The following is a 19,613-nucleotide window of genomic DNA, read 5'->3' on the forward strand; positions in this document are numbered from 1 at the left end:
TTACTGATGCACGTTACCTATAAAATCCTAGTGCAGACCAGGCACAGAAGTTCTTCTACAAGGTAACTTACAAGACAAATTAGGGGAGCTCTGCCATGGGTTGGGGACAGTGGTAAAAGCGACAGGTGCCTGGTCTCCCTCGGCTGGGATTTTACAGAGGGATGGCTAACAGGCCTTAGTCACCTTGTTTTCAATGAAGACGACCACAATCTAGCCCTCAATTCCCTCTTACTCTGGGAGAGGAGAGGGAGAGAGAAGTACCCTATAGCAGCCCTGTGCCAGGCACAGGCTACTTCCTCCTCTGTGCCACATCAGCTGCATTGGCCAGTGCATTGCAGGATACAGTGGCCAGCTCTGCTCACTCCTGCCCCTCCACCCACCCACCTACGCAGAAGGGAAAGTAGCAACCTGGCATCAGGCACCCCCGCATTTCCCAGCAATCTGGGTAGGCAGCAGGGGGCACGATCTCTCCCTGGATCAGAGGTGTCTCAGTCCACTTCCTAGTAAACAGGTGTCCACGTCACAGAGCCCTACACGATCACAATGGGCAGTCGCAGCAGAGGGCTAAGAAGAGAATGGCCACAGCCACTGAATTATCCAAGCTAGCAGCAGTTTCTCCAGATCAGGGTTGGATACATTAGCTAGCAGGACACTGGGAAGAAGCTTGCAGTTCAGGAAGCAGCAGTGCAATTGTTTTGTGAACAGAAGGCTTGCATACTGCAGCGCACTCCCTATTTGCCACAATGCCATGTTAATAAAGGCCCTTTGATGTTCACAAGTGACAGGTAAGTGCTGGAAACAATGAGTTTGCTTTGCTGAAAGGGTGGGCACAAAACGATTCTCCCAACATGAATGTGCAATTATCTCAGTTGTCTGACTCGGGGGATGTGCATGCCCAGCTACCCCATCTGCTCCTGCAATGACACTAACTGGACCAGCGCCTTATGTGCATTTTGGGGCCACACAGATGTGTGCCTAAAAATCCTTAGCCAATCTCACCCAGCCTCTTACTTGGCACAGCCTCTTCATCCTGAAGGATCCCAAAGCACTTTACAAAGGAACGGACATACACAAGACCCACTTCCTGCACTTTGAAATGCTGCCACCTCTGGAGTGGAACATAGCAGCTTTTCGTAAGCAGCCACTTCACTCAATTCAAGGCAGGGAGTGAAGAATGGAATTCCAGGAGACATTTTAGGAAGGCAACATGTAACTCCAAGTGAATATGCATTTTACAGTCTCTAAACTCATCAGAACTCTATCTTCAATATTTAAATATTGGCAGAGGCAGATGTAAGGGGCGAGTGAATTTGACTGTATTTACTCAGGCTTCTAATTTGATTCTTGCTGACAATCCACTCAGAGGTCATCACAAACGGATGATCCTAGGGACTCCCAACAAACCCATGAGCCAGAGAAAGGTAATGCGACTCGCCAGGGAGTGTCACAGTTAGAATGCAGAAAGAATTAAAAAACAAAAACAAAAAACCCACACTCCACAAAACCCAGCCACCAGGCAAAGGGAGAGGTGCACACAGCACTGTCAAGAACTGTTCTAGAATACATGAGGTTCATGTGAAACAAATGGTCATTGCTCTTTTATCATTGTAATACTTTTGCAAGCTTAAGGTGCCTTCCCCCCCACCCCCAAGGACCTACATTATAAGCCACACAAAGATCCCTGTCAGGCAGGGGAGTATTATTGCCATTTTACAGATAGGGAAATGGAGGCACAGAAAAAGCTAAGCAACTTGCCCAAGACCAGACAGCATGTCCGTGGCAGAGCTGTGAATAGAACCATTCTCTCCAGGCTCCTAGTCTTACCTGCTAACTACTAGGGCATACTTTCTCTAACATCTTCTTGAACTAGGAAAGTACAGATCTCTCTGGGTAAACAGCAACTGTGACCCGGACAGTTATGGTTTGTTTTAACTTGTCTAGCATTAGAAATTTTTCAAACAGACCAAATGCATCCAGTCTCCCTCCCCCGGCGCACACATGTTCACACCCAGTTCAACTGAAGCACTTGTTTACCTGCTGCCCTACCAATCAGGCACTTTCCAGGAGAACAGCAAGAAAATTACAGCGCCAGCCTTCCAGCTATTAATTACAAGCCAAACCTGCTGATATTCCCAGCTCCTAGCTGCCTGACCTCTCTCACCCTACGGCTTTCTCCTAATCACTGAAGAATCCCAGTAAGCATAATAGAAGTGCCTGGCCTGAGGCGGTAGAGTAGCATGGCGATGCAGGAGGCTCAGGTAACAGTCTAGTTCTCTTCATTTCTCGCCACAGGCTGCAACTAAAATAAGCAGCTAGATATACAGTAGTTTGCAAAATTCTGGTGAAAAATTGCACATTCAAAATCACTTTCACCAGCATTTCAGTGGCACAGACAGTGCTGCCATTGGGCATGGTATAAGCCATCCTGGTTTCCTGGAACCACAGGTCAAGTCCAGGCAGGGTCAACTCAGCCTTTCTGAATACTAGGCAGTTTTTCAGCAAGGACTCTTTTGAATAAAGACCAAAAGCAACAGCAAAAGCTTGTCTATTGTCAGACAACAACATGGCACCTTAGAAAGGGCTTGCCTCAGTTTCTTCGGCCAAAACTAAACTTCTCCTCCATTGCTGGCTGCCACCCTTCCACCCCAGAGGTGACTGCATTTCAGCAACACTAGATATAGGAGTAAAGTGCTTTGTAATCCCTTCAAGGTGATAAGCACTATGGGCATGGCTACACTTGCGCGTTAGAGGGCATTAAAGCAGCCCAATGCGCTCTAACTCACGACGCATCCACACTGGCAAGGCACGTAGAGCGCTCTGACTCCGCGGCTAGAGCGCTCCTGGTACTCCACCGCAACGAGTGGAATAATATTTGATGCGCCCCCCGCTGGAGTGCCGCAGCGCCAGTGTGAACGCCCTGGTCTGTTAATGTGCGCTGATCGGCCTCCAGAAGTGTCCCAAAATGCCTGTTCTAGCCACTGATAAGTCTAAAACATCAAAAAAAGAAGAACAGGAGTACTTGTGGCACCTTAGAGACTAACAAATTTATTAGAGCATAAGCTTTCGTGGAAATCTAAAACATCACCCTCCAGATAAGCAAGGTTCTGATTGGAACGACTGGCAGTGCCTTAGCAATGGGGCCACAGGTGATAATGGGCAAGTTTTGTATTGGCTCTTGCTCTAATTTTGCTGCAAAAATCTCTCCAAACCCTGAACGTTAGAAGCTCCCCTACCTCCATCCTTAGCCTAAAAACTCAGAATCTCTATTTCACTCTAGGCTACCCACTACTGAGAAGACTCTTCTGTGAGCTAGGACAAGTTTAGCTTCTATCGTGGGGGTTTCTTTTTATTGGTGATTTACTATCTTGATATGCGTTTCATGGCCTAGTGCAAAGCCCATTGAAGCTTGTGAAAAAACTCAGTCAGCACTGGATAAGGCCATAAGCTATAAGTGACAGCTACTTAAACACGCTTCAGATGGGAAATAAACTTCATACAAATTACAACCATATGTGCCATGTTTTACTTCAATTCTAGTCTTTGCATTCTTTTTCCTATAGCAAACAACCAATTATAATGATAATTGGGTAATGAGGGTGGAAAGAAAAGAGGAAACCACAGCTCCTGGCTGGTCCGTTTCGCTTCAAGGAGGAGAATTCTGTTTCTTTTACAATGTCATGAGGTTATCAGAATGGGTTTCGCACATCATCCCATAGAAGGGCTATAGAGATTCAGATCTAAGGCCCAGACAGCTCCCACTCCGCTCCAGCGCTAGGAATCCGAAGGAGTTGGCAGTACGCACTGATGGGTCAAAGGTGCAAGTGGAGTGTTAGATCTTCCAGACAAAAAAAATAAAATAAATAGAAATAAAGAAACCTCTCTCCTTATCAGCAGAAAAGGAGAACTGCCAGCACAAGAATTGGAAGAATGGCAGCTTTGAAATAGTCAACGGATTCTTCAAAAGCAGAAGTATTTCAATGTCAGTTTAAAACAAGCTGGAAAAAAAAAATTCTTGCAGAGAAAGGACTATTCATTACAGGGTATTGTGCCAATTTAAAAAACAAACAAACAAAAACCCACAGCATTTGATCTCTCCCCCCCAATCTCTCTCTCACACACACACACACACACACACACACACTTCTTCCTTTGTTTTTGGAGCAACAAGAAAAATGAAAAAAGTGTCTCCACCTGCTTAGTAGTGGCCATATTTAAAAACACACACACACACACACACACACACAATAAATAATCCCCATCCCATGGACAAAGGCATCCTTCCTAGGAATAGAGAAAAGCAGTCAGAAGTGCTCAGACTGGGGGACGGTTTGCTTGTCTTTTTTAAAGATTAAAAATTCATGTCCTGTCTACTCTGAAAGCTACTCTGCGACTGAAGAGCCAGTGACCTTATCATGAGTCAAGAGACTGTAGCCTCAGCAACTTAAGAGGGGAAGGGATGTTTCATCAGACTGTTTAGCGGGCTTTATTTGTGTTAACTCTTCTGAGTGCCGATGGCTAACACACACTTTGGAGAAAGAATGCCTTTGTTAAAGGGTTTTACCCCTCACTCCTTCAACTGAGGTGCAGGAGCTCACAACAAACATCCCTAAGCCCCACTACTCCTCCCCACAGAGGTCCTCCAACAAGAAGAGAGGATTATTGATGGTCCTGATACTTCTAAAAAGGTAAAAAAAAAAAAAAAAAATACAAATTATATAAAGAAGTCCTGACTGCCGCATCTCTCGCGGTAGCAGGGCATGCTGGGCCCTTTAAGGCAAGCTGACCACTTGGCACATAAGCCTGTTCAAGCAGCACGGCATTTTGTGACTAGTACTCTAGGAGGGAGGGAACTGTAGCCGTGGCATGCTGCAGGAGGTGGCAGGGATATCGAAACCCCTCCCTTTCAGACCTGTTGTAAGTCCGTCCACAGATGGAAAGACAGGAACCCTTGGGGTGCAGCTGCTGTTGGGTTTCTCCAACATAGGCTTGGGAAAGAGCATTGGAGAGGACTAAGGATTTCTTGGCAGAGAGCTGAGAAGGTGGGTAAGGAGAAACCCCGGACAGGGGAATTTGTATAAAGAGCTTCTCTCTGAGTGGAGGAAGTGACTGTGTGCATGGAAGCAGAGCTTGCAGAAAGCAGGAGGCAACAATCTGCTTCCTCTGAGAAGCCCAGGTTTGGAGTTCTCAGTAGAGGGAGTGAGTGCTCTCCTTCATCCACCCCCCCAGCGTAACTGGGTGATGAGCTTGCTATAACCCAGACCACAGATGAGAAGAGCAGACGATCCAGCCAGCTACATTTCAGGCTGGACCCTTCTATCGTTTACATCTGGTACACCAGCCACTGGGACAGAGCAGGCCCTTGGGACAAACACCTGCAAAGACAGATCCCAATGAGGAGGCGATGTATCTTGAAGTATTATGGCCAGGTTGTCCATATATGATGGACGTCGGTTAACCCAGCAGGGGTGGAATTCCATTTGGCAGGGTTGCTAAAACACCTGGTCACCCTAATGAAAAAGTGAGGCAGCAACTACATCACCTTAGGACCTAGTCAGAGGTCCAAAATAATCAGAGGAGCTCAAAATCCCACAAACCTAATTTATTTTAAATTAAATACTTCGCAGAGCACCATTAAATTGATAGCTAAGGCTCCTTTGTAGCTGCAGCACCAGAGGTACCTCAGCATGACCAGGTACAGTGAACTGCCTTACATGTGTGTATCCCTGTGGTCTTTGGTTCTTGTGTTTGGATGGATGCGCTCTGTTCTAGGATCACTATGGAGACCACTGTGATGTTCTAAGGAACGAGGACCTCAGTTCCCATCCCAAGCCGAATGTTTCCAAGCAAGCATCAGCAATGCAACAGAGAATCGTGCCAACCACCAGCAGAATGGGCTTCCTTTATTAGTAATTTCTCTCAGGGTGTATCAAGGCTGTTCTTGATGTGGTTTTAGAATAACTAGGACTCGGCTGCATGCTAACCCCCACCCATCCACACCTCACTGGAGATAGGAGAAGTGCAGACTAGCTATTACTGTGCCGGTCCCCCAAACCACCAGGTTAAAGGATAAACTGATATTTCTAAAGGAAAATAAGAACGGACTGGACACAGGTGGAGAAAGAGTACCGTGAATTGTGCTCTTCCTTCACATCTCTCCTTTAACAATGCACGAGGTTAGGCAACAGAGGGTCCTGTGGCACCTTTGAGACTAACAGAAGTATTGGGAGCATAAGCTTTCGTGGGTAAGAACCTCACTTCTTCAGATGCAAGGGATGGGCAAACTACGGCCCGCAGGCCGGATCCGGCCCCTCAAGGCTTTGGATCCGGCCAGCGGGATTGCCCCCTGTGGTGCCACAGGCCCCGCACCGCTCTCAGCAGCGGCTGGCCCGATGTCCTTGCATCTGAAGAAGTGAGGTTCTTACCCACGAAAGCTTATGCTCCCAATACTTCTGTTAGTCTCAAAGGTGCCACAGGACCCTCTGTTGCTTTTTACAGATTCAGACTAACACGGCTACCCCTCTGAGGTTAGGCAGTTTACTTACCCATGGAAAATGGTAAGAACTTTCTCTGACTGCAGATGCCAGTGGAGATTAGGGATTTAATTGTTCACTTAGGGCAGGGGTGGGCAAACTTTTTGGGCCGAGGGCAGGGGGTTGGGGTGCAGGAGAGAGTGCAGGGTGTGGGAGGGGGTGCAGTGTGCAGGAAGGGGCTCAGGACAAGGGATTGGGGCAGAGGAGGGGTGTGGACTGTATGAGGGGGCTCAGGGCAGGGGATTGGGGTTTGGAGGGGGTGCTGGGCGTACGAGGGGGCCCAGGGCAGGGGTTTGGAGGGGTGCAGCAAGGAGCTCAGGGCAGGAGGTTAGGGTACACGGGGTGTGGCAGGGAATTGGTGCGCAGTGCAGGCAGGGTGCACAGTGCAGGCAGGGGGCTTAGGGCAGGGAGTTGGGGGGCAGGGTGCAGGAGGGGTTTGGGCTCTGGGATGGCAGTGGTGCACACCGGGGCCAGAGCAGACTCCCTGCACACCTGCCCTGTCCCCGGCCCCACGCCGCTCCAGGAAGCGCTGCAGCCCCTGGGAGATGGGGGGCGAAGGGCTCTGCGTGTGCTGCCCTTGCTGCGCCTCCAGGTACCTCCCCCAAAGCTCCCATTGGCTGCAGTTCCTTGTTCCCGGCCAATGGGAGCTGTGGGGGGTGGTGCCTGCAGGCAAGGACCCCGGGGGCCGAAGGGACATCGGGCCAGCCGCTGCTGAGAGCGGTGCGGGGCCTGTGGCACCACAGGGGGCAATCCCGCTGGCCGGATCCAAAGCCTTGAGGGGCCGGATCCGGCCTGCGGGCCGTAGTTTGCCCATCCCTGACTTAGGGACTGCTTATTAAAAGTGGAACACATGCCAAAGCTGTATGTACATGACTGCATGCCTGGCTCACACGGACATCTCTTCTATGTCCACCCCTTGCATGGTTAACCTTTACACAATACAGGCCCCAAGCAGCAGTCTACGCTGTGCAATAAGAAAGAGGAAGTGAGACTTGTGAACAGGAAATAGACTCCAGGAAAACACACCTCCTTTTGGAATGAGTTTCCCACTTAACAAGAATCAGTCTGATCCAGGGATAAAGGCAACCACTGTGTATTGCGACGACTGACACCTTTACTTCTCAACTAAAGGGGCTTAGAAAATAAGCTAATTAGCTGGGCCACTGGGTCTCTAAGGGAGCTCTTTTCTTCAGAGCCTTCAACTTTCATCTCTTCGAAAACCCAGCAAACTCCTACGTCACAAGGAACGAGGTCAATGATCCACCTGCAGTAGTGCTGAAACAATTTGTACAGCAGGGGAGCTGAGAGCCAATGAGCCAAACTGTAAACCCTGTATCTCATGGAAACCACTTCAAGCTGGGGGTGCAGCAGTACCCCTACTTCTAGCACCTATTAGGGATGTAAAAGGTTAAACAGTTAAACGGTAAGCATTAGACTTACCGGTTAACCATAGTTAACCGATAACCCCAGCAGCCCTGCAACAGGCTGGCAGGAGGGACTCCAGCCCCAGCCATGCCAGTCCACCCCCAGCCAGGCCAGCTGAGCCAGTAGGCCCCAAGTCCTGGCTGTGCCAGGCCCCTGCTGTGCCCCCAGCCCCACCTGACCCCCGTCCCGCCAAGCCCCATACTGCCTGACCCCGTCCACCAGACCCCCCACGAGCTGGTCCCAGCTACGCCAGACCCCGGCCACACACGCTGGACCCTGGCCCCCGGACACGCACACACCCACCCCCTGCGAGCCGGACCCCCAGCCCCTCACCATGCCAGCTCCCCCCCACCCCAGCTACCTCAGTTAACGGTTAACCAGTTAAACAAATAATTAATCGTTTAAGCAGTTTTTTTACCCATATTTACATCCCTAGCACCTATGTCCACTTATTCTGTAGCTTATGCATTTGTTACGGATACTAAACCAAGCACCTTCAAACTAGTCCTAACGTTCATCTATCTATCCATCCATCCTTTTCCTCAGTCTTCTGTAAATTATTAACATGTGAAGCTTTTGAATAAGGAGAACTGGATTTGGAGTGTACATCTGGTAGAAGTTACTACCTGGACGTCTCTGAAGGATGAAACACTGTCATCTCTAAAGAGACAAAGGCAAATGCATATGAATGTCAGTACAGAAAGTCAAAGATGAAGAGAAGGCGGCATTCTTCCTCTAGAGCAGTGCCCCACAACACACCAGATTAAGGGGTAATTGATTATATTCTGTAAGTACCTACATGGGGAACAAATATTTGATTAAAGGCCCTTCAGTCTAGCTGAGAAAGGTTCAATGTGATGCAATGGAATTGACCCTAGAGAAATGCAAACTGGAATTAAGGTGTACATTTTTAACAGCAAGAGTAATTAACCACTGGATAATTTACCACGGGTCATGGTGCATTCTCCAAGCCTCACCATTTTTATATCACGATTGAATGCCTTTCTAAAAGATGGGTTCTAGATACGGCATCAGCAGATGGGGTTCCAGTGATCCCTGCTGTGCCGAGGGCACCATTTTGTGCCACACAGAGCAACCTCGTATGCACTGTACATGCAAGGTCATGATGCATGGAGGACATCATTTTGCTCTACAAAAGCATCCTCTGCAAGTGTGATCACACACTATGCTCTTCTAAATGGTGCCCTCCATGTTCTCTGGGGTCCTGGCAGGAAAGCCTTCATTAAATTTGGGTCAAGCCGGCAAAAAGTTTGGGAACCCCTATTCTATGGCCTGTGGTATCCATGAGGTCAGCATCATAATTAGGGCTCCGTATTTGTCTCCGAGGTCACGGATTCCATGACTTCCTGCGACCTCCGTGACTTCTGCAGCGGCCAGTGTGGCTGACCCCAGGGCCACCCAAACAGCTGGCCCCAGGGCCTGCTGTTCAGGGGGCCCTGGGGACAGCCACACCGGCCACTGCTGGAGCAGCTCTGTAGCCAGCCACACCAGCTGCTGCTTTGGTGGCTCCAGGCAGCTGTCCCAGGGCGGTGGGAGCAGCCGCAGCTTGACGGCTCCTGACAGTGGTCCCAGGGACACCCAGCAGCAGCCGCCAATGCGGCTGGCCCTGGGGACAGCCTGAACAGTCGTGCCAGGGGTGGCGGGAGCTGCCACAACTTGGCAGCTCGCAGTAGGTGGTGCCGGGGGGGAGCCGGTGCCGCGGGCTCTTCCTCCCACCAGGGCTTCCCCCAAGATTCGATCATGGGTATTTATGGTGTAAGTCATGGATAGGTCACGGGCCGTGATTTTTGTTTCTTGCCCACAACCTGTCCATGACTTTTTTCCTAAAAATACCGGTGATTAAATTGTGGCCTTAATCATAATGGTCACTTTTGGCCTTGGGATCTAGGAGAGAGTGGCCGGAAGGTATGAGGCACTGTCAGATCCTGCTCTTCCGGGCCTGGGATTTTTTCCCCAAGTGGAGGCTGCTAGACAGGAAGAAATGTGGGCTTCAGAGAAGGAAATAAATACCTGAGAGGGTGTGAATCAAGACACACTGCAAAGTTTCAATCTGGAGTTCTACCCACTGTGTTTAGGGGGGAATCATGGCAACTCCAGCATCAGCCAGGGCGGGCAACAGCTCTGTGGAAGCGGGGACGCCAAGCACCCCATCACCACCAGTGCTGCAGTTATTAACCTTAGGCAAGCACCAGCATGAAGGTACTTCCATTTCCTGGCTGCAAGCATTCTTCTCCGCACAACGTACCATGAAACACCGACAATACAGAACGCTCTCTGGGGAGGCTTGGCCTGGTTCAGCTTCATGTCAGGAAGATGTCAAGCTCTGGCAGGGAGCCAGCCATTCATATTTCTTGAAAAAAGAGCCACCGGATTTATTACGGCTCTCGCTTCAAGAGTTGCTCAGCTAAAATACCTTCAATCGCGCCCTGTCCCTCCCGCCACCTGCAGCAAGTAGCAATCAACAGAACTATGGCAGGCAAGCACCGCAGAGATTCACAGTCAATCCTCCCTGTGCTCTCTCCGTGTAACCTACTGCTTGTGACAAAGGCTCCAAGGCTCTCGCTGATGGACTTTTTCCCCCTTCCCCAGCTGACCTGCTCAGCGCTCAAACGGAGCCTTCACTTCCCCAGGGCATGGAGTATGAAGATCAATCTGCACGTGCCTTGGAGCAGTTCCCTATTATTTCATTGGGTAAAGCCGACGTGTCCCCGCACCCACTGACTTTCTATGGCAACTGCAGCACACTTACAGCAAGCTGCCTCTCTGCCCAACACTCAGGTGAATACTGGCCTCGACACCTTCCATTTGGGAGGCCTTCACTGAAGAGTCAGCCCAGGCTCCTACCCCAATGCCTCTCCTGTCCACACGCAAAAACATCACTGGGGTGCTTTGAACATGGGCTAGCTGGCATGGCTCGGGGAAAAGGGGTTAGAGCCCAGGTTCTGCTTTCACCCAAGCTGCTGACCCACCCATTTTGCAGTGAGGATCCAGGCTAAACCACTCGAGTGCTGACAATTCTCCAGTGCTTTCCCCAAATCCCCCTCCCCCCATGTGCCCAGGACAGACAAGTTAAGAATCAGAGTGGGTCAGCTTACTGCAGCACAACCACCCATGAGACAGGCCTCCCTAGCGACACACACGGATGAGTGCAGCACACAGTAACTCAGAACGGGCTCTGCAGTGTGGCTGCTCGCCCAGGCACCGTGCACCTAGGCTGCCTCTACAGCGAAGATGCCCTCACAGACAAAACAGTTTCACTAGCAAGGCTCAGTTTCCTTTCACTTAAGAGAATCATTGTCTTCCACACGGTATAGGTGAGTGTCACTAATACCCTTATCTGCACTATAACATTGAGCCTCAGCATCAAAAACGTTATTGCGTGGTTTGGGCTGACCTGTGGATAGGACCATGCTAAGCAATGATGCTGTAAACTTAGTGCTAATGCACTCCAGCCCCATCCATGCAGGAAAGCCAATCCTTGTTCTAGCATGGTTCTGTAGCATTATTTTGTAACAAGACACTCCCAAGGAGCCACCAGACTACTTACCCCAGTGTCAAAACGTTTGGAAGCTTTAAGAGTGAGTTTATGATCAACAGCAGCAAAAAAATCTGTTCTCTATTTATTCTCCACCAGCAGCTTCCAGTACCAATTAGCTCCCTTTTTTCCAGTTGTAAATGGAGCAACTTGTTTTGTTTCTAGCTGCCAGATCTCAGCCAAGTATCGGAATTTTAGATGGCTTTTCTCCCTCCACCCCTTTCCCTGTTTTATCCGCATCGACATCCAATGGCAGTTCTGAAACCATAGCTCTGCTACCACAGACGATGAGGGAGCAGGTACAAGGGAGCTGGAACAATTTCTCCCAAGCAGATTATGCATTTGATTACCTTTTGCCCATTCTAGGACGAGACCTCTCTGATCTACCCTACCAATGAAGCCATAATCTTTAAGCAGCTGCTGACATTAAGCGGACATGATGTGGGCCTTTAATATAATAATTCCAGCTGGGTGGCCAACGTGCGTTTTATAAACCGTTGTTAGTTGGCTACAAAGAATATTCCTCCCTTTCCCCTTCCCTTCCAATTTCATTATCCCAGTGAAGAAAGAGAGCAAGTTCTCTGGACACAGCCACTGAAAGCAGCCTGATGAACAAATTAATCACAGAGGGGTAGCCGTGTTAGTCTGAATCTGTAAAAAGCAACAGAGGGTCCTGTGGCACCTTTGAGACTAACAGAAGTACTGGGAGCATAAGCTTTCGTGGGTGAAGTGAGGTTCTTACCCACGAAAGCTTATGCTCCCAGTACTTCTGTTAGTCTCAAAGGTGCCACAGGACCCTCTGTTGAAATTAATCACAGTCTCCCCTATCCCCATGATGCTGTCAAGTGCTGAAGGAACTTGGTTCTCGTTAGTAATTAAGCAGGCATGACTCAGGGCATGTCTATGCAGTGGCTATGCTGGCATAAGCCCACAGCGCAGACACCATCTACAGCAATGGAAGGGGTATTTCCCATCAGCGTAGGAACAACTCCTCCCTGAATGACAGTAGCTCTGTCAAGGGAAGCCCTCTTCCTTCAACACAGCTGTATCTACACTGGGTGATAGGTTGGCATAGCTGTGTCAGCCAGGCATTTTTTTTTCCCCCCTACACTCCTGACTGAGATAGCTATGTTGACCTAACGTTTAAGTGAAGGCCAAGCCTCAGAAGAGACGCTGGCAGCAAAGAATTGCTATGGCAAAAGGGCAGTGTTGCAAAGAAACCCTTTCCTGACCCTAACCACCCTAGGACACTCCAGTGTCTCTGCAGCAAATCAAGTGTCCGTGACCCCAGAACCTTCTATGTGTCTAAACACATCCACCCTGTACCCCAACATCATAGCTCAAAAGGAACCAGTGCTGGTTACTATCTAAAATGCGTAAGACATTTTCTGAGGCAGACGTTGGCCAATCCACTCAATTCAATTTAAACTAGACAAAAAAGGGCTCCCCACAAGGCATTGGGAGGCATAAAAGGCCTTATTTTCCAGCCTGTAAATTGCTCGGCCTGCCTTTCAGGCTATTACCTGCACAGTCCCACAGGCATCCGAGGAATTTCCAACACTTCTCTTCCAATTACATTAGGCTCTTCTGGCACATGCCCTGCAGGTACAATAGGACCTCAGGCAAGCCTTTCTTTACCTTCCGCTCTCTCAGCCACAGCCTCAGGTCAACAGAAGGAAACCAGGTGAAGGGTTTCAGAATCTCACAAACACTCGCCATCACCTAACCCCGACAAGTGGGGGATGAGAACCGGGGCCAATCCAGAGTATACGTGAAAGGAATGTCCATTTAATATAGGATTACTGTTATGATGAAACTGCCAGAAATGGGTTGCTAGTTTGAGAACAGACCACGTGCTCTTGCAGTGGCCTGCATTGGGTATTTGTGGAGGACCAGTGAATGCAAACTTTGGACATGGTGAGGAGTAACAGTCATTTTAGAAAAAGAACAGGAGTACTTGTGGCACCTTAGAGACTAACACAGCTGCTACTTTGAAACCAGTCATTTTAGAGGGATCCTTTCCACATAATCCACCAGTCACCATTAGTGGTCACATTGGATTTTGCTCATGACCTAGCATGCACGGTGATGAAATCCCATTTCCCACTAGCAAAAGAATGAGGGAGTGGGAAATGAACAAGAAAACATGAGAGTGCAGGGCGAGAAAGAGAAAACCCAAAGACCAAAAATTTCACCATGGCAGAATTCTTCCCCTCCCCCTCCCCCCCAATATCCCAACTTTCTCCCTGGATCTTCACTCCCGCACTCCCAATGTTACAATCTAGGAAGGAACTGAAGGAGGTAGATGCAGATTTGAGCCATCAAAGCTTCAGTAGCTCGCTAGCAGTCTCTGCAGACTGCATCGCTGTTTAGGGCCAAAGGTGCTGCTTGGAGAAGGGGGGGGAGGGGAGAAGAGGAATGCCTGCCCTGACTTGATGGGCTTTGAAACCCTCTCTCCTTTCCCTCCCGCCCACAGGTACAGATAGCAGTTGGAGCAAGCAAAGTTCCACCCACATCCTCCCATCAGGAGACAAAGCTCTAGTATTCTCCTCACCTCACAAAACCCCTGCATTCGGAGCGTTTCCAAAGTAGCTGGCATCCACTGGGTCCCTCTGAAACGGCATTAGTACAACCTCCTTGGCCAGTGTGGCTGAGGACTCTCACCCTCCCAAGAGCCATATTCTAAATCTGCTTTAGAGATTCTGATCAAGGCATTATGGGGATGTTTGGGGGGGGGGGCAACGTGGATTGCACAGTGTAGCTATCAAGGGTCTCCGGAAAAAAGATCTTTGTCCACAGCATGCAGGAAAGCTATGCTAGCACTGTTACGTGGCAGGGACATGTTTAGAGGGGATCCTGGAGACTTAGCTCAAATGGATGAGCAGAAATTAACATATTTGAAAATTACTGAAAATCAGGAGGTACAAACTAGGCCTAGATTCCTCCTACATGGCAAGGGTTCGGTTGCCTGGCTATAGGGAAGATCTCAGTGCAGAGTACCCCCTTCAGGCACAGATCTTTAGGGCATGCTCAGGGCCCCCCAAGTTTATTTAACTCCAAACCAAGCGGACTACAAATAACTTGACAGTCCATCCATGCACCTGAAATTCTGCTCACTCAATGCAACTCCTCCACTGCCTTCATAATGGTTATGCTATCAAAGCCACACAATAGGGGAACCATGCAAAGGCCTCATTCACCGAGCCCCATATCTGCACAAGCAAAAAAGCAACGTGCCTACAAATAAGGTGAGGGGCTTACATTGTGCAGCTCACCTGTAACACAAGCTTCAAAAACTTGATTCCAACTTTCTCTCCACCTTTTGGTAGCAGAAGGCCCATTGCTCAAGCCAACCCTCAACCTGCCTGGAAACCTCATCCCCTCCTCCCCCCCCCCACCCCCCCCCCATCAGCAAGGGCCAGAGAAATCCCAATGCTGGCGATGGGTGCCAGCACAATGGGCGCAGCAGCAGTTAGAAGTGCTAGTTCATTACAAACAAGTTCTGGAGCGAATGCCCAGCTCACTGAATTCTGAGGAGTAAACTGCTTACAGCACACAGACTGCCTCCTTCGCCTGCTCTATTCAAGAACCTGGGAAGCCAGGGCTACTAGCCAGGAGATCTCCTCCCGGCAGACAGCAGGCGCTCTCTTGAAATGAAAAGCTTCATGTCAGACCATTCAGCAGAACGTGCTATAACCCCTCTCCAGGCCCCATTCACCGATGCCCTGCCGCTCCCCTAATGTACTGGGGATATTTAAATATTGAACAAGGTGAGTTGCAAAATGAGGCAATTGCTTAAAAATGCTTCCCTTCTGCCTAAGCAACAGGCCCCTATGAAGCCCTCAAACAGTCCCTTTCAGAAGACCTGAGACAAGCAAAGCCCTTCTACTGCATCAATAGCATGCGGCGGTAAAAGACAATCTCTACAGCACACCAGGCAATGAGGCATCTGGAAAGCAGGAGTCTTCCCTAATGCCTCTACACTCTGAGACACTGCACCACACTCTCCTGTTTGGAAGCGTCTGTGGACTGACAGGGTTTTCTGGATATAGCAGACACTGGCCACGCTGCTGTCTATATACAGAAGCAAAGGCCTACAGAAAAGCCCAGGGTCACTAAGCAGAGTTTGTGATTTCTTGTTTACAACGTGGCCAGTGTTGTTTTTAGAAACAGTTTACTCCTGGTTTCAGTTTACTCCTGGAGTCCCCTCCCCTCCGCTGAGGAAAGTTTGAAAAAAATAACCCGACGTTTCCAGAAGAATTGTTCTCCAAATGAACAGGCGCTACAGAGGTGAGCGGCCATGAGGGCTGGTAGCTAGCATTTCTACAGTGCTAATTCTTTTCACTGGACAGTATTGAAGACCAAAGCTCTATTGTCAGTTTTGTCACAAGGCCTTTAAAGTTGATTTCATGTTTTAAAACTCCATGGTTTAAATGCTCTAGTTAATGTTTTGCCACACACATCTTAACACCTCTGGGCCAGCCATGGCTCATGTTTTGGCTACAGCAACAAGGAATTCAGGAGTGAAGTTTACATATGACATGGTAGCCAAGTTAGCCAAAGACTCTTCAGGGGCACTACTATTATTTAGTCAGCGCTAAAGGTTTTTGTGACTCGTGTGACCGCTGTGGCCAATGCTTAGGGAGATTGTGTGGTAGGTAACACTATGCAGCACAGATTGCATTAAGTTTTGTTTTAGAGCTGGAGAGAACTAGAAGGTCTTGTCTGCACCCTGGGACCTTAGTGGAGAATTCCCTGTCCAGTCATCACAGCAGCGTTGTGTCTCACCTCTACCATGGGGATAACTGAAGCTCTTTAAAGACACCCAAGAGGACAGGTACCCGACAAGAGCAGCTTTCAATCTAAAACACCACAAGCCTTTTCCATTACCTGTCCAAGGTCCAAGGTCACATTGACCTGGTTGAACTCCAGCCCGCGAGAGAGGGGAGGACTCTGCCACCAGCGCTCTGTTCCGTCGATGGCGTTGGTTATGGGGTGAGCCTTGTTGCTGTTCATCGATGTGCAAATGTCGCAGTACTGCCCCTGCCAGAAGACACAAACAGGAGAAATTAACACAATCCCAGAGCAGCTGGCACGTTCCAAGCAGCAGACTCTTTTTTGTTCATAAAAAGCCCAGACATCAGGGAGGGAGGATATTCTTGCCAGATAAAAGGAGAGGCAAAGAACAATCAAGAAGTGGATGTGGCACCTAAGTGGTTTAGCAACCTCACCACCATCCTCTCCCCAAAGAGGGCTTGTATCCCTTTAAAGATGCACATTTTCTCCACACATGTTCTCTTTAAACCCACATCAATCATTTTTAATGGGGACCTCTCCAGCCAGGATGAATAAACAACCCCCCACAAGTGCCAATATTGCAGGCAACCCAGAGTTATGCTGTTGTGTTGGGACCACCCCCAAACTGAGGGTATATGAAGCACATTTCCAACTGGAAATTCTACAGCACTGGAGGGGGGGATTGCTTGGGGTCCACACCTGAGGTTTTTTTAAAATAAACAAAATGTGTTTGTGATGTTGTGCAGTCTATATAGTTTTATAAAAACCATGATAATAAGTGAATATAATGTAACTGGGATATGCTTCATGTAAAAGGTCTCTTGTAAGGCATCATTACAAAGCTTATAATCTACTGAGTGTGATCATCCTATTTGTATAAATGTACCACTCTTGTATCTAAAACTAGAAATATGAAATATAACTCTGAGGGCCTATTGTAATTATGCAAAGTGTGGGCCATTAATAGTGGTTTGGAATCTTGATGACTCCCATTAACCAGGACCATTGTCTACAGATGGCTGTGTTTACCTGCGAGTCTTCCTGTGTGTGTGTGTGTGCTGGCAAGTGGGTAATGAAGTCTTGCAGTGACATGTGATCATGTCACCTGACCTGGAATCCATCTTTAACCTGGTGCTTTTCCAGTGGGGGGAAGAGGGGGAAAAAACCCAGAGGGACAAAGGGTTCCCGCCTTATGCAAAAGATATATAAAGGAGTGGAGGAGAACAAGGAGAGGAGGAGCCATCATGAAGAATCCCCTAGCTATCACCTGAGCTGGAACAAGAGCTGTACCAGGGGAAAGAATTGTGCCCATGCCTGGAAAGTGTCCAATCTGAGGAAAAAAAAAAACTTACTGAAGCATCTCTGAGGGTGAGATTATCTGTATTCAGTTCATTTAGACATAGATTTGCGCATTTTATTTTATTTTGCTTGGTGACTTACTTTGTTCTGTCTGTTACTATTTGGAACCACTTAAATCCTACTTTCTGTATTAAATAAAATCACTTTTTATCTATTAATTAACTCAGAGTATGTATTAATACCTGGGGGAGCAAACAACTGAGCATCTCTCTCTATCAGTGTTATAGAGGGCGAACAATAAGCTTTATACAGGGTAAAACGGATTTATTTGGGTTTAGACCCCATTGGGAGTTGGGCATCTGAGTGCTAAAGACAAGCACACTTCTGTGAGCTGTTTTCAGGTAAACTTGCAGCTTTGGGGCAAGGAATTCAGACCCTGGATCTGTGTTGGAGCAGACGGGAGTGTCTGGCTCAGCAAGACAGGGTGCTGGAGTCCTGAGCTGGCAGGGAAAACAGGAATAGCTGTGGGGGAGGAGGGATAGCTCAGTGGTTTGAGCATTGGCTTGCTAAACCCAGGGTTGTGAGTTCAATCCTTGAGGGAGCCACTTAGGGATCTGGGGCAAAATCAGTACTTGCTCCTGCTAGTGAAGGCAGGGGGCTGGACTCAATGACCTTTCAAGGTCCCTTCCAGTTCTAGGAGATATTAAATTAATGGAGATATCCTATTTAATTTAATTGAAAAAAAAAATAGAAGTAGTCTTGATACATTGGGTGGCAGCTCCCAAGGGGGTTTCTGTGATCCAACCCGTCACAGTGTTCCCTTCCCCTTCTGTACATGTATAATTCTAATAGGGACCAGAAAACCAAAACCCAAAACAAAAACGGGGGTGGAAGAGGGAATTTACAAGTAAAACCCTTTCAGCTATGGCCCTACTTGAATGTAATAGCCAACATCCAACACCTGGCCAGACCAGCCAGCCTTGTGATCTCCTCAGCAGCAACAGGGCCTCTAGCCGTGAGTCACTCATGGTCTCCCTGGTGCAGCGTGGGTTGCTATGGTACCAATAGACCCCTGGGCATGCAGCCAGGGAGGGAGAGAACCCTGCAACTCATGGGGTGGGCCCTGAGCAGCGTCAGGCAGGCGCCCAGCTGCTTAAGACACTTCTGTAGAACAGCAAGGCAGGTTACACCAAAAGGAGGGATTTGGGCCACGCCGAGGGGGCCTGAAAATAGTCTAGTGAATTGGTGAGTTATTAGCTTAGTCGCTCTGTCCTGTCACTTGAATCACCTTGCTCTGAACAGTCCACAAAAGGAGTTCACTTAGCTGACAGTTCCCCTTTAAAAGAGATGGTTACCCCTGGGCATAGTATGTCAGCCTTGTCTGTCCTGGCTCCTGGTAGTTTTAAACTGAACATTTTTTAAGATGTTAAAAAAAAAAAAAAAAAGGTGAACGGTACAGAGTTTAAGCATAGAAAAGTTTCTGGCTGTCAGGGAATAACGTACAGATTATCAAGGGGTGCAAAGTTCAGTTTAAGATCGGCTGGCATTATTACACCTGAAACATATCTCCAGGAACAACTTCCAGCTTCCTAGCACTTCAAACCCTCTCCCCCTCCAGGGCTGCAGTCAGATAGTCATCCCACAGAATAACCATTGTCATTTCCACAAACTCAAAGGGCTGGATGAGACTCCAAGCCAAAAAGGAAACTGAAAATTCCCAGCATTCTTCCCTGCAGACGTGTGGTATGTTATTTGCAGGCAATTATGCAACACAACTTGTTCCGAACAAGCCCACCTTTTAATTAACTCGGCTAGAGATATGAAAATACCAGACAGCGAAGTACAAAGCCAAGGAATGGAGACAACCAGAGCTGCCCAGTAACACTGTTTGCTGTGCACTGAGACCTTGCTGTAACACAGGGAGTCAGAACAAGGTCTTTTTAAACCAACATCTAACAAGGGCACAGACAAGCAAAGAACAGACATTCACTGGGTGAACAAGTAAC

At 48.5% G+C, this 19,613-nt stretch overlaps 1 protein-coding gene across 1 annotated transcript in view; it reads right to left on the bottom strand.

The window, feature by feature from the left end:
• Positions 1-19,613, bottom strand: part of LAMA5 (laminin subunit alpha 5) — a 167,844-nt gene that overhangs the window by 142,307 nt on the left and 5,924 nt on the right. Inside the window, 1 exon segment of the mRNA XM_008178587.4 lies at positions 16,402-16,554. Coding sequence (XP_008176809.3) covers positions 16,402-16,554 — 153 coding nt within the window.

The sequence above is a fragment of the Chrysemys picta genome, chromosome 13 (assembly GCF_011386835.1).
Source record: "Chrysemys picta bellii isolate R12L10 chromosome 13, ASM1138683v2, whole genome shotgun sequence".
NCBI classification, from domain to species: domain Eukaryota; kingdom Metazoa; phylum Chordata; order Testudines; family Emydidae; genus Chrysemys; species Chrysemys picta.